We start from the raw sequence: 12120 nt of genomic DNA on the forward strand, positions 1-12120 counted from the left end.
GTTGTCAGCTGACTCACAAAGGCCACGTTGTTCTTTTGAGAGATGAGAATCTCAGAGAAGTCGGATAAGAATAGAACTCTCGGTGAGCTTCTCGTTATCTTCTTGTGGTGATGCGTTTAATGTTCAATGGAGTTCTCCATGGGGATGCATTTAATGGAGTTCTCTGAATGAAACGCCAAAGTAAGGAAAAAAATGGCGGGTGGAGGAAAAAAGAAATTCTTCTAAGAATGTAGGATTTATTCAAGAGGCTGGTTCAAAAATTAAAGTAAGGGCAGAAGAAAGGAAGCAAAGATGAGAAAAGGAAATAAGGGAGGAAGGTGACGATCCTCTGGGTGAGTGGGTGTCGGGTGTCCGGACCCCCCCTGAACGGTCGAGTGATAGTGCTGTCACGAGGGGGTGGAGGGACAGTCTAACTTTAGCCGGACCACCGCCAGCTCCTCAAAGCAGACCTCCTCTGATGGACACCTCAGCTGGCTGCCAAGGTAAGACAAACCCAAATTTGTTGTTTACATAAAAAGACGACATATCGAAATGATTCTTTGTGTTTCACCTTTTTGTGTTCGTTCTTGTTCGGTCATTTACACTCGGGGCGCCGCTCTCAAAGTTTGTGACGCAGCTGTCGGTTAAAAATAGATCTGCTGCCAGGCCTGGAACGATGTAGATATCATCATCGAGTTGAACCGTGGAGTGAAAAACAATCGTATGATCGAAGTTAGTCATAACATTCAAGTTGGATTATTAGTTTGATTTATTTTAAATCAGTGTTTGGGAATCATGAAAAGAACTAAAAATTATTTTTTATAATTTCCACCTTGTGGGTGGTTTAGGTTCTCCTGAACAGGAGGCCATCAACAATCCTGACATGGCGTCCGCCAACGAGCAGGAGGATCAGACGGTGCCGAACGGCGACGACGAGGAGAGTAGCATCCGCGGGGTCCAGTCTCGATACCTACGATGCTCGTCGCCCAGGTAATATCTTGAATCGCTTTGAGCCGATTGAACTCAAGATGATTCGATCTGTGTGCTTCTCAGCCTCTCCATGATGTCAGAATCCAGGTTCTCCGCCATAACCGGCTCGGATGCCGCTAGTATCTTCATGGAGCCGATCCACTTGTCGTCCGCCATTGCCGCCAAGAAGATCATCAATGAGGGTGAGTCAAAGTTTAGTTGCTTATTTTATCCGTAGAGGTCCTCGACATGTCCACCAAATGTCACCACCGTCTGAACAAATCAAAGATTTTCCTCTCCCTGATCTGAAGTTGAAAGAAGCCAGAAATCTTTCCGTGTTCGTTGATTATTAGCGACTGGAGCTCCTGCTGTGACCGTTTCTGCTGCCGGCGGGACGCCGGCGCCTAGCACATGCAGTGGGAAGATAATTGAAAGGCCATCAGATAAAACATGGATTTCATATCAAGATGCCATAAGCCCAGTAGATCTGAAGAGGAATGTGATTTGCGTTCAATGAGCCAATTAAGTTTAAGTAGGTGACTGTCTGGATTTCTTCAGCTACTAATGAGTTGAGGGGATGACTTGAACGAGATGTCAAACGCTGCATGCGGATGAGCTTGTCTATCTTCTGGAAATTCATCGGGGAAAAAAAAATTTGACGTCTCAAATGGAATTCAGTCAAAGCGAACTTTTTGGTCCTCCGCAGAATTACCGCCTCGAGGTGTCCGCGCTGAGTCCGTCCCGGATTCCATGCTCGAAAGAGCCGAGCATCTGATGGTGGAGGATCTCTACAATCGAGTACGGGATATGATTGATGATCGTAGTCCCTACAACACTCCTTGCGTGCTGGATATCCAGAGGGCCATGGTTCAAGATCGCTTGGAGCACCCCAGCCAGCCTGTGGATGAAGTGTTTCCGAATATTTTTATCGCTGAGAAGTTAGTGGTGGATGTTAGCGGGGAGGATTGCGAAGTTAATTTTGAAATTACGGACAGTTTGGTAATATGTTACGATTTTTTTTAGATCTATCGCCGTCAACAAGGGCCGGCTGAAGCGAATGGGGATCACGCACATCCTTAACGCCGCCCACGGAACCGGCGTCTACACGGGGGAGGCCTTCTACGCCGGGATGGGGGTGCAGTACATGGGCATCGAGGTGGATGACTTCCCTGACGTTGATATCTCGCTACACTTCCGGCCCACCGCTGAGTTCTTGGATGAAGCTTTGCTGACCCACAAAGGTGAGGTCGTTATCTTTGACTGCAGCTTATGTAACCGTTAAATCGTGACGAAAATAAAGTTCCGAGTTTTTTTCCACATCATCTTAATTTGAGCTGGCTATAAATACGTAAAAATCAATTATTTTAACTCAATCATTGCCAGCCAGGTCCAAATTTATGGTAGTTGACTCTTGTGGAACGCTCACTATCGCCCCCTTATGCTCGCAGGCAAAGTTGCAGTGATCTCCATGATGGGCGTCAGCCGCTCAGCTGTCCTGGTGGCGTCCTACCTCATGATCTTCCAGCACATGACCATCATGGAAGCTCTGACAACCATGAGGAAAAAACGGCCCATCAACCCCAACGAGGGTTTCCTCAAACAACTACGAGAGCTCAACGAGAACCTTCTGGAGGAACGCGATGACGACGACACACTCAGCCAGTGTTCCGTCATCGACGCGCGCACCCGCGCTCGGATCTTCGGCGAGGCCAGTGAAGACGACGAGACGGATCGGGAGGAAGACCGAAGTATGGTGGAGGTGAAAGCGCGCTCCATCATGATGGAGGAGGAAGAAGATGGGACCAGTGTGATGAGCAGCGTGGCCTCCTCCGCGTTGGCTGAGCAGCTCCGGAGCAGACCTGAGGTCCAACCGTCATGTGGTGTTCCAGACACATCGGTCCTTTCCGAGCAGTTGGGAAACAGTGATGAGGATGAGGATGGTCTGGATCAGATGATCCACGAGTGGCAGCGTAGAAATGAGATGTATCAAAGCGATGATTGGTTGGAGGCGCAGCTGAACAGCGACGAGGAGGACACGGCAGCTGGGGCGTGCGCCGACGTGGAGAGCGTCACCAGCGAGGACGTGCGCGCCCTGAAGGAACGTTTGAAGCGTCGCGTCAGACGTCCTCCGACGGACGCCGCTTCCACCTCCAGCTGCACCACTTACGCCGACCTCTGGAAGCAGCGGCTGAGGGAGATCGAGGAAGAAGCCGCCGCTCGCTATCGGAAAACGGATCACGCCGAAGGCGAGGAAAGCGACGCGGCACGGGAACGAGAAAGAAAGAAAAAGGTCGATGAGGAGGTGGAGAGCATCATGTCGGACACGTCGTCCATGTACAACTACTGCCAGAAGAACAAGGAGAAGATGACGGCTTTGGAGCGCTGGCGGGTCAAGCGGATTCACTTAGGGTGGAACAAGAAAGAACGAGGGGATGGAGAAAATAGTTCCGTTGGCGATCAGGAGAAAAGCGACGGCGCCGAAGCCACGCCGCCGTCCTTCCAAGATGTCAACCTGACGGCTTATCAGGCTTGGAAACGGAGGCAGCAGAGGCGACTTGGCGAGGAGAACGTGGATGAGATTCTGGAAATGAGTCGGGGTGAGGATTCTGCTACGATTAAACGGCGACAAAGGCGAGAGGAGATCCTGGAGCGTTCCAAAAAGACCTTAGAAGAAAGTCAGTCCGTGTGCGGCTGGGAGAACGAGAGCTGCGTCAGCGGTGGGACGATACCGCTCTCCGCCTTCTGGGCCGGAGCCGGCGTCAGCGGAGCGCCCAGCGTCGTCAATGACGACAACATGTCCATGATCAGCGGACAGTCGTCCGTCCTCACGTCGGCTTCGCAAGCCTGCGGTGCAAGATCTTCGCACTCGGGTCTTCAGCCTCCCCCCATTCTCCCGGTTCCGACGGTCCAGGGTCCGTCGGGAGAACCGATGGTCAACCTGGCCAGCATCCAGAACTGGATCGCCAATGTGGTGACGGAAACGATCAAACAGAAGCAGAGCGAGATGAGCCTGCCGCCTCCGTCGCTGGCCGGGTCGGAGGTGAGCTTCGGCGCCCCGCCCAGCGCCATTTCGGGTCGCGCTGGAGATGACGATAAAGCGTCCATGTTGAGCGGGCGCTCCTACTCCAGTAACATCTCGCAAGGTCGCGGGCGGCCAGCGTCCGTCTTCTCGACGGGCGGCTCGAGCGGAATCAGCGGGCGAAGTTCCGCGTTGCCGGATGCTCGGAAAACCAAAATCACCACCACCAGCGTCCCCCTATTCAGCCTCTTCCAAGACCAGGTCAACCTGGGCAAACTGGACGCCATGGACAAGGAGATGAAATCCGAAATGAGAGGCAAGATGGCGTCCTACGAGAAGAAGAAAATCCTCGAGGACAATAAGCGCAGCACTATGTATAAGAAAAAGAAACCAAAGGCGGATGAAGATGAAGAAGAGGAGGAGAAAAGGAAGGAGGAGGAATTCCTCGAAGAGGCGAAGAAAAAGAAAACGAAACCTTTAAAGACGTTTGGTCTCTCTGGATGCTTAAATTTGAATCCCGCTCTGGAGGTTGATAAGAACACCAGCGTTGACGACTGGCTGAAAAGCGTCAGGCCTCCACCCAGAAGATCTGCCGCCGCCGAGGATCCCTACGACGACCTGGACGGCTCCGCCTCCCAGTTTGACTTCTCGTGCGCCGGTGTGGACGATGACGTGAAAACGAACGGCGCCGCCTCCATCAATAACGGCCACGGTCGAGCCACTCGGTCATACGGCGAGGATGATGAGACGAGCGACTTCAGGAGGAAATTCACAAATCATTCACAAAGCGACGAAGCAGGCGGACGCAGGCGGGACGCCGATGGGGACGATGATGACGAAGACGCCGAAGCCTTCATCGCACGAACCAGGCAGAGGATCAGAGCCCGAGCGGCCGCCGAGGAACCCGATGATGAGGTGCTCGCCGCTTGGAGGGCGCAGCAGGAAGCAAAATGGAAATCGTAGAGAAATTGAACAGGAAACAAATGAGACTGGAAAAAAAATTGATGAACGGACATCAATGCGGAAAGACAAATGTACGCAATTTAGTCTTTGAATGCACCATTCATACTTAGAGTATTTATGATCAATTAAAATAAGATTAGAGATTCAAGAGATTTTTATTCGCCATGTTTGAGCGTGCCAAACAAGGAATTTGACTGCTTTGTCATTAATAAATGAGGGGAAAAATAATTAGTGAATCATTTTCAGATAGCTCACCCATCCAGGATAGCGCAAAAAGGTTCTGGGTTGGAATGTGGAGCTTTTTTTTGAGGATGTCACAAAATGAATTCATCCAAAATGTGTTAAAAATTAATTGAAGCGTGATTTTAAGAGTCAACGTTTGCGTTAGTCCTGTTTTTGCTCTGTGGAGTGTCTTTTTTTACTCTTTTGGAGTTAATGAATGGCAACAAGCATTTAATGAGTGTGAAAGAGCTCCCGAACAAAACGTTTTTTTTTTATTTTACTGGTTCTTTTATCACAGAATTACCTGACATGGCGGAAGTACACGCCGAAACATGTCAGGTAATTCAACCTAAATAATTTGTCTGTGATAAAAGAACTAGTGAAATAATCTACAAGTGAAGACAAAATGAACGTAGTACAACTAAAATGTTTTTTTGTTTTTTACTTAATTAATTTTACTGTTAAAGACGCCACTGCACTGAATATAAGCTCATATGTAGCACCCCCTAGTGGAACATCGGTGTAAAAATCCATATTGTGATGGCGTCCCTTACTTTCCAATACTACATTCCGTCCGAGTTTCTCTCAGCGTTATTTTTAAACAATCAGTTTTCTTTCCAGTGGGATAATTGGTGGCATAATGTTGTCGCATGTGAGATTTAAAGGTCAAATTCTGCTTCGAGACTTAAATGCTGGCGTCAGTGCGGCAAGATCACATTTGAGAGATTAAAGTCTTACAAAACGTTTGTAAATATATGACGCATGAGGCTGGACACGTGGCCAGAAATAAGAGCAATGGCGGAGGCGAAGAGGAAGACGATGGAGGAGTGTGTGAGAAAACACATTGACTAACAATCATCATAAAAGTGACAGCGAGGAAAATGTGGAAGTGAAAAGGGAAGTTTTTATTTCAGAGTGAAAAAGGTGGGAGAAGAATGATCACGGAAGAATTAAGCAAAGCCAGTTGGAGATGATGGTGAAGGAAACCATGAAGGAAAGAAAAGAGGATAAAGATGGAAAACGATCGATTATGGAGAAGAGGCCTATTCACTTTTGTTCTTTTACGTTTGTTTGCATTATTATACTGCCTCCCAGTGGCCAAGACAGGGATACCACCACCACCACAATACATCTAGAAAGCTATTTGATTCCTTAATAAAAGGACAAAGGCAACATTTTATCTTTATTTTTATTTATTTGGGAGGGGGGGTGAAATTGGTGACCTTTCCCGTCCATTTAAGAAAGAAAAGAGTTTTTAATAACAGGCGTCGACGTCACGATTCAATCCCGTACCACTGTTTGAGGACGCACAGACTACAAGACCCACAATCCACTTCGCCACTTTTCTCTGACGTCACCGGGTAGTCAATTGCGCGGCGTGTGCGCGCTTGTGGAGCAGCAAACGCGTTTTCTTCCTGCAACATTGTTCCAGGTTTGTTTTCTCCTACAAACGTCACTTTTCATTTAGTGTTGATAATTTATGGAACTTGTGTGTTTAGCAAGATGGCGCAGTTTATGAAGGAGAAAGTATTAAGAGAAAAAGCCCAAGTGCGCTCAGTGATATATTTATTCGGCACCTTGTGTTGATGAGTGACAAGAAGAAGTTACGCTCGTGTCGTGTTTTTGCACAGTTAGGTTCTTGCTGACAATGATTTATTCGTCGCTCCTTTGGAGGAAAAGGAAGGAGGTGACGACAATGATGACGATGGTGGCGCACACTTCGCGGGCAGCCAGGCAGGAGAATTGACCGACGGAGCCGAAGCCCTGGCCGGAGTCATTTACCTGTCAAGTCGAATTTGCCGCAAAGGATCCCCGCGGCGAGGAGGCAAAAATGCCGCGGAGGAAACAATCCAATCCGCAGCCCGTTAAATGTGAGTTGTCGCAAAGTTTTTTTCCTTCTTTTGTGCGTGTCAAGCATGAAAACAAAATAAGATTTAGGGCTCCTTGTCTATTGAATTTTTTAAAATTTTATTTTAAACTGTATTGTTTAGGGAACAGGAACTGGTCGGACTGGTCCAACTTATTTGTTGATTTAACTTGCTCTTCCTCCTCTTTGTGTCTTATCGCATCCTGACCTGAACGTTGTCTGTCCTTCACACTTCTTCCTGTTTCCACTTCCGTAACCCCCCCCCCCCCCCCCTTTGTTTTTCTTCATCACTTCCTATTTGACTTTGGCTCTTTTTGCTTGCATGCCATCTGTAATATTTGGACTATTTTAGCAGAAGAAACTTTGTCTGAATGTTTCTATAAACTGAAAAAGCGGCAGTCACTGAAGTGTTTCCTCCTTTGACTTCTTCACTTATCACATCATCACTGGTTTTTCTCCGTTGCATTATCTCATACTTCCTGTTTCACCAAATTATACTGATAAGGCAAGTCAGTTTTATGAATATATCACCAGATGGCAACAGAACTTTTTCTTTGTATGCATTGAGCAGGTCAAGCTAACCATGAGTCATGGCTGAACCAGACTAGATCAACTACCAGTTTTGCTGCGATTCACAATTTGACAGCGTCACACCATCACAATCAAAAAATGCACTTGAGCTTTCACTCGCACAACAAATACATTTCCGGGATTTTTGAGTGAGACACAGTCTGCCATCACCTCCCCGCCAAGCTGTACAAACACACGTACCTGTATAAACATGAGTCTCGAATAGGGATGTTCGATATTTTTTTTTCCAGACCAATGGCAGGACGAGTATTCAATGATTGCGTAATCGCCGATACCAAGTACCGATACTTCTAGTCGTTTTGATACATAAAATTTCCTCCAAATAACTGACAGATCATTTTAAACACAGACACATATATCCAAATTTTGGCAATTTTCTATTGCTCTAATTTCAAATTTCTAGTTACTGATCATAAAATGGCCACAGGAGTATCGGCCGCCGCCGCGAGTACCGATACCTTGTTTTGATACTCATATGTTTTGTTCTCAGTGGAGTTGGAAGATGGCAGCGTGGCAGGCAACACGGGTTGTCTGCTTCTGGACGATGACGTCCGGCTGAGTGGAGACTTGGGCTTTGGCAAGTCTGAAATTTTGCCTTTGGATGCCGATTCCGGTCAGTCACACGGATTGTTAAAACCCGGATGTTCAAGTGTGAGATATGACTTTATTTTTTCTCTGTGTGGAGGAAGATGTTTCAGGACTCACAGAAACAGCGTTCCCACGGTTCCTCTCATGTAAAGGTTGTGGTCAACTTCTTTGTGACACACCACTGGGGGCAGCGTTTGATCATGGTAACGTCATTTCCTCCCTTGCAAAAAAATATAAAAAATTCACTGACATGTTTTCTTTAAAATTATTCACCGCCTTGCAGGACTGGACTGTGATCTTAAGTCGGACCTCTACTGTCTCACCTGCGAAAGCGATTTCCAAGGTGCGGCCTCCATCAAATCCAGGCAGGCGGCGGACGCCAAGATGGCCGACGGATCCAGGAAGAAAAGAAATAAAATGGGCACAACTGGCGAGCTTCCTCCTAAAGTCTACTCCTGCTCACTATGCACCTTCACGTCTCGTTACTCCAATCACCTGAAACGCCACATGCACATCCACGCCGGAGAGAAACCGTACCGCTGCCCCGTTTGCCCCTACGCTTCCACGCAGCTGGTCAACCTGAAGCGCCACGCGCGCACACACACGGGAGAAAAGCCGTACCGCTGCCATCAGTGCAGTCACGCCTGCAGTTCCCTCGGCAACCTGCGCCGGCACCAACGCATGCACGAGATGGATCGGCGGCCGAGGAGGGGCAAGGAGACCACGAGAGCCGGTGGGAGAAAAGTCAACGGGAAAAGCGATAAAGGTAGAAAACGGTCACCGTTGTCAGAATTGGAAACACGTCCGACAATTCCGTCTCGTCTTTGTTCTAGCCGTCTCCAACCGGATGCGGCAAGTTTCTCAGGAGTCGGCTTACCTGCAGGCGCAGGATAGGCTGAGCTCGCCCGCCGGCTCGTTGCCTGTCCTGCTGTTTCCGTTGTGCTGCCGGCGATGCGGCCTCACGCTGGACGCCATGGACGTGGAGGACAGCGATACGCAAGTGTGTTCTCTTTTTTTTTTCTTTTAATTGTGCTTGCTATTTTATGTGTGTACAGCGACCTTGAGTGCCTTGAAAGGCGCCTTATAAATAAAATGTATTATTATTATTATTATTATAATTATTACTATTATTATTATTATTATTATTATTATTATTATTATTATTATTATTTCAAAAACACCGTTAGAAACAAATCTTGATAAAAACACACCACATTTTAATCAGAGCTGGGTTTTTGTGTCTGAAATGATTTTTGGTGTTGATTTTCAAATATTTTTTTTCTGACACATCAGGTTTTTAAGATTTATTTTAGTTTGACTCATGAAAAGCTTCCACAATTTAAATTCGACCATGACTTGTAATTTATAGTTATGATGTGTCAGAAAAATGATTCACCTGTTGTTGAACCTGAGCCTTAATCAAAATAATCACAAAATCACAAAATCACGTAATCACAAAATATAAGTAAATATACGTATACAATAAATATAAATAAATATAAAAATATAAGTAATATAAGTAAATATACAATACCACTGTATTCCTTATTATTATTATCATTATTATTATTATTATTATTATTATTATTATTATTATTATTATTATTATTATATGCTTGAGAAAAAACTGGGCAGATTTGGAATCAGCACAAAAAAAAATCCATTAAGAAAAGTTTACTGACAATCTGTGATTTAAAAATAAATTGAAAAATGTGTTGAATCATCAACAAGTCAACATAAAAAAAAAAAAATCAATTGTTTCAACCCTTGTTTTGTTTTTAGGTGTGTCATCGTTGCTCGTTGGACCCGTTGGTCAAAGATGGCGTTGATTGTCCAAGAAGTCAGTTCGGGCCTCTGGAGTCGCACCAGGGTGGCAACCAACCCTACCGCTGCCCTTTGTGTCCCTTTCTATCGCACTACCCCCACCACCTGGCCCGCCACGCCCACATCCACGCCGCGGAGAAACCTCACCGCTGTCCGCAATGCTCCTACACCTCCTCCCACTTGGACAACCTCAAGCGCCACCTACGGGTGCACACGGGCGAGAAGCCCTACCAATGCCCGTCGTGCAGCTACGCCTGCGGCAACCTAGCCAACCTACGGCGCCACGAGCGAATCCACTCGGGCGCCAAGCCTTTCCACTGTGACATTTGCGGCTACTCGTGCAACCAGAGCATGAACTTGAAGAGGCACATGTTGCGACACACCGGCGAGAAGCCGTACGCCTGCGGCGAGTGTGACTACACCACGGGACATTTGGACAACTACAAACGACATCAGAGGAAACACGGCGTGGACAACTGGGACCGGCCGGGGGCACAACATGACCTCGGCTGGGTCGAAGAACATCAGGAGAACCAAGGGTGCGATTAATTTCGACTTTTGAAAATTGGTGATTTCAATGAACTCTAGAACTTCTGTCACTCCATCTCAGGGAACAGCTGAACTCTGACCCCTTTACTAAGGACTGTAAAGTTGACATCAATTCCGTCCGATTATCTTCTCAATTGAGTATTTTTGGTGCGCATTTGATTGTTTCTAGTTTGAAATTTTGGCAGCATTACTGTTGACTTTTGAAATATTCTGATGTCATTTCCCAAATAAAATAATATGATCGTTGGATTTTGTGCCGAGCTACATATATCTACTATGAATGAAAAAGAGTTGAGTTCCTCTTTTCACCCCGTGAGCAGGAAACAGATGCTTCGAGGGTTGTATGCAGTGAAGAAGACTCAGCCATGGGTGACCCTGAGAAACTCCCAAAACACACCCGCATAAACAAATGTTGGCCTAGCTAGTGCTGCCATGTTGTGACATTGTCACTTCAGCCAGGACTGGTGACACGGATAGCTTTAAATCATGGGCCAGGTGAGTCATGAACCTCACGTCTATCATTTCATCGCCCAAAATGTTTTGGTTTTTTGTCCGTGTAGTCTTTGCCGAAACATGACGCAGGCCAGCTCTTCCCTGGAGACATTGTGGAGTACCCGAGGAACAGGTACTTCTCCCATTTTGCCATCTACTATGGGGAGAGGGATGGCGTCCGCTACGTGGCTCACCTGACATCTCGAGGTAGAGTGCATAGAAAAAGTCTACACACCCCTGTTCAATTGCCAAAATCAACCAAAACTAGTCAATCCGGTTCATTCTTAGAATTCCCCATTGTGCTAAAATATTTAAAAAAAAAACAATGGAGTTTTAAAAATAGTTTTAAAATGATTAACCTTGATTTTTTTTTTTTTAAGCTCACAAAAAAATTGATTTGAACAGGGGTATGTTGCCTTATGTCCACTGTACGTTTGTCTTTCAATTTCAAACTTCATTTTTGAAGAATTTCATACGTTCATAGATTCGGACTCCAAGATCCCCCTCTATGGCCGAGCGCTACGTTCAGAAGTGAAATTAGATCCGATTGAGTTGCTGGGAAAGAAGTACAAGGTGATACCGCCACGTGGTTTGTGAGCACGATTTAAACATGCAAATGAAAAATCTTTGTGTTTAGGTGAACAACATGCTTGATGATTGCTACCCGGCCCGAGATTTCTACAATGTCGTGAAGCTGGCTATTGATGACATGATGGGAAAAGAAGTGACCTTTGACATTTTGTTCCACAACAGTGAACACCAGGCGACACTCTTTAGATACGGAGTGAAAAAGTCAGAGCAGGTCAATATTTTGATAATGCCAATCAAATTTGAGCTACGGTGTGAGGCAGCAGATGCTAAAGTCCAAAATTTTGCTATGTGTGTGTTGCAGATTGTGAAAATCTACAAATACATCATGCCGGCTTGGGAGAAGTTGTTTGAGGAGAAGAAGCTGTGAAAATGTTTCCCATGTAGTTTTTCATCTCATCTATATTGACGAGATAGAAATTTAGCAATTACAAAGAAGGCAAACTCATCTGAGCATCTTGATTACTGC

General features: G+C 46.3%; 3 protein-coding genes across 6 annotated transcripts; all 3 read left to right on the forward strand.

Moving 5' to 3' along the window:
• Positions 1-48: 48 nt before the first annotated feature.
• dusp27 (dual specificity phosphatase 27) lies at positions 49-5073 on the forward strand. Its single transcript, XM_049753720.2, has 6 exons — positions 49-482; positions 828-969; positions 1033-1151; positions 1655-1886; positions 1972-2189; positions 2397-5073. The coding sequence occupies exons 1-6, from the start codon at positions 458-460 to the stop codon at positions 4928-4930; spliced, it is 3270 nt and encodes a 1089-aa protein (XP_049609677.1). The 5' UTR covers positions 49-457; the 3' UTR covers positions 4931-5073.
• A 1409-nt stretch (positions 5074-6482) lies between these two features.
• Positions 6483-10843, forward strand: LOC125988472 (zinc finger protein 513). Of its 4 annotated transcripts, none has more exons than XM_049753745.2 (7): positions 6483-6584; positions 6784-7023; positions 8101-8223; positions 8300-8401; positions 8482-8964; positions 9032-9198; positions 9981-10843. In XM_049753745.2, exons 2-7 carry the CDS (start codon positions 6984-6986, stop codon positions 10569-10571), a joined length of 1506 nt encoding a protein of 501 aa, XP_049609702.1. In that variant the 5' UTR covers positions 6483-6584; positions 6784-6983; the 3' UTR covers positions 10572-10843. The 4 variants fall into 4 exon arrangements, with proteins under 4 accessions (XP_049609702.1, XP_049609705.1, XP_049609703.1 ...); XM_049753748.2 differs by having other exon boundaries at positions 8309-8401; XM_049753746.2 differs by having other exon boundaries at positions 6492-6584; positions 6788-7023.
• Positions 10844-10939: 96 nt separating this feature from the next.
• Positions 10940-12099, forward strand: plaat1l (phospholipase A and acyltransferase 1-like). Its single transcript, XM_049753762.2, has 5 exons — positions 10940-11066; positions 11132-11270; positions 11548-11636; positions 11701-11865; positions 11956-12099. The coding sequence occupies exons 1-5, from the start codon at positions 11058-11060 to the stop codon at positions 12019-12021; spliced, it is 468 nt and encodes a 155-aa protein (XP_049609719.1). The 5' UTR covers positions 10940-11057; the 3' UTR covers positions 12022-12099.
• Positions 12100-12120: the final 21 nt, after the last annotated feature.

The sequence above is a fragment of the Syngnathus scovelli genome, chromosome 2, assembly GCF_024217435.2.
Source record: "Syngnathus scovelli strain Florida chromosome 2, RoL_Ssco_1.2, whole genome shotgun sequence".
Taxonomy (NCBI): domain Eukaryota; kingdom Metazoa; phylum Chordata; class Actinopteri; order Syngnathiformes; family Syngnathidae; genus Syngnathus; species Syngnathus scovelli.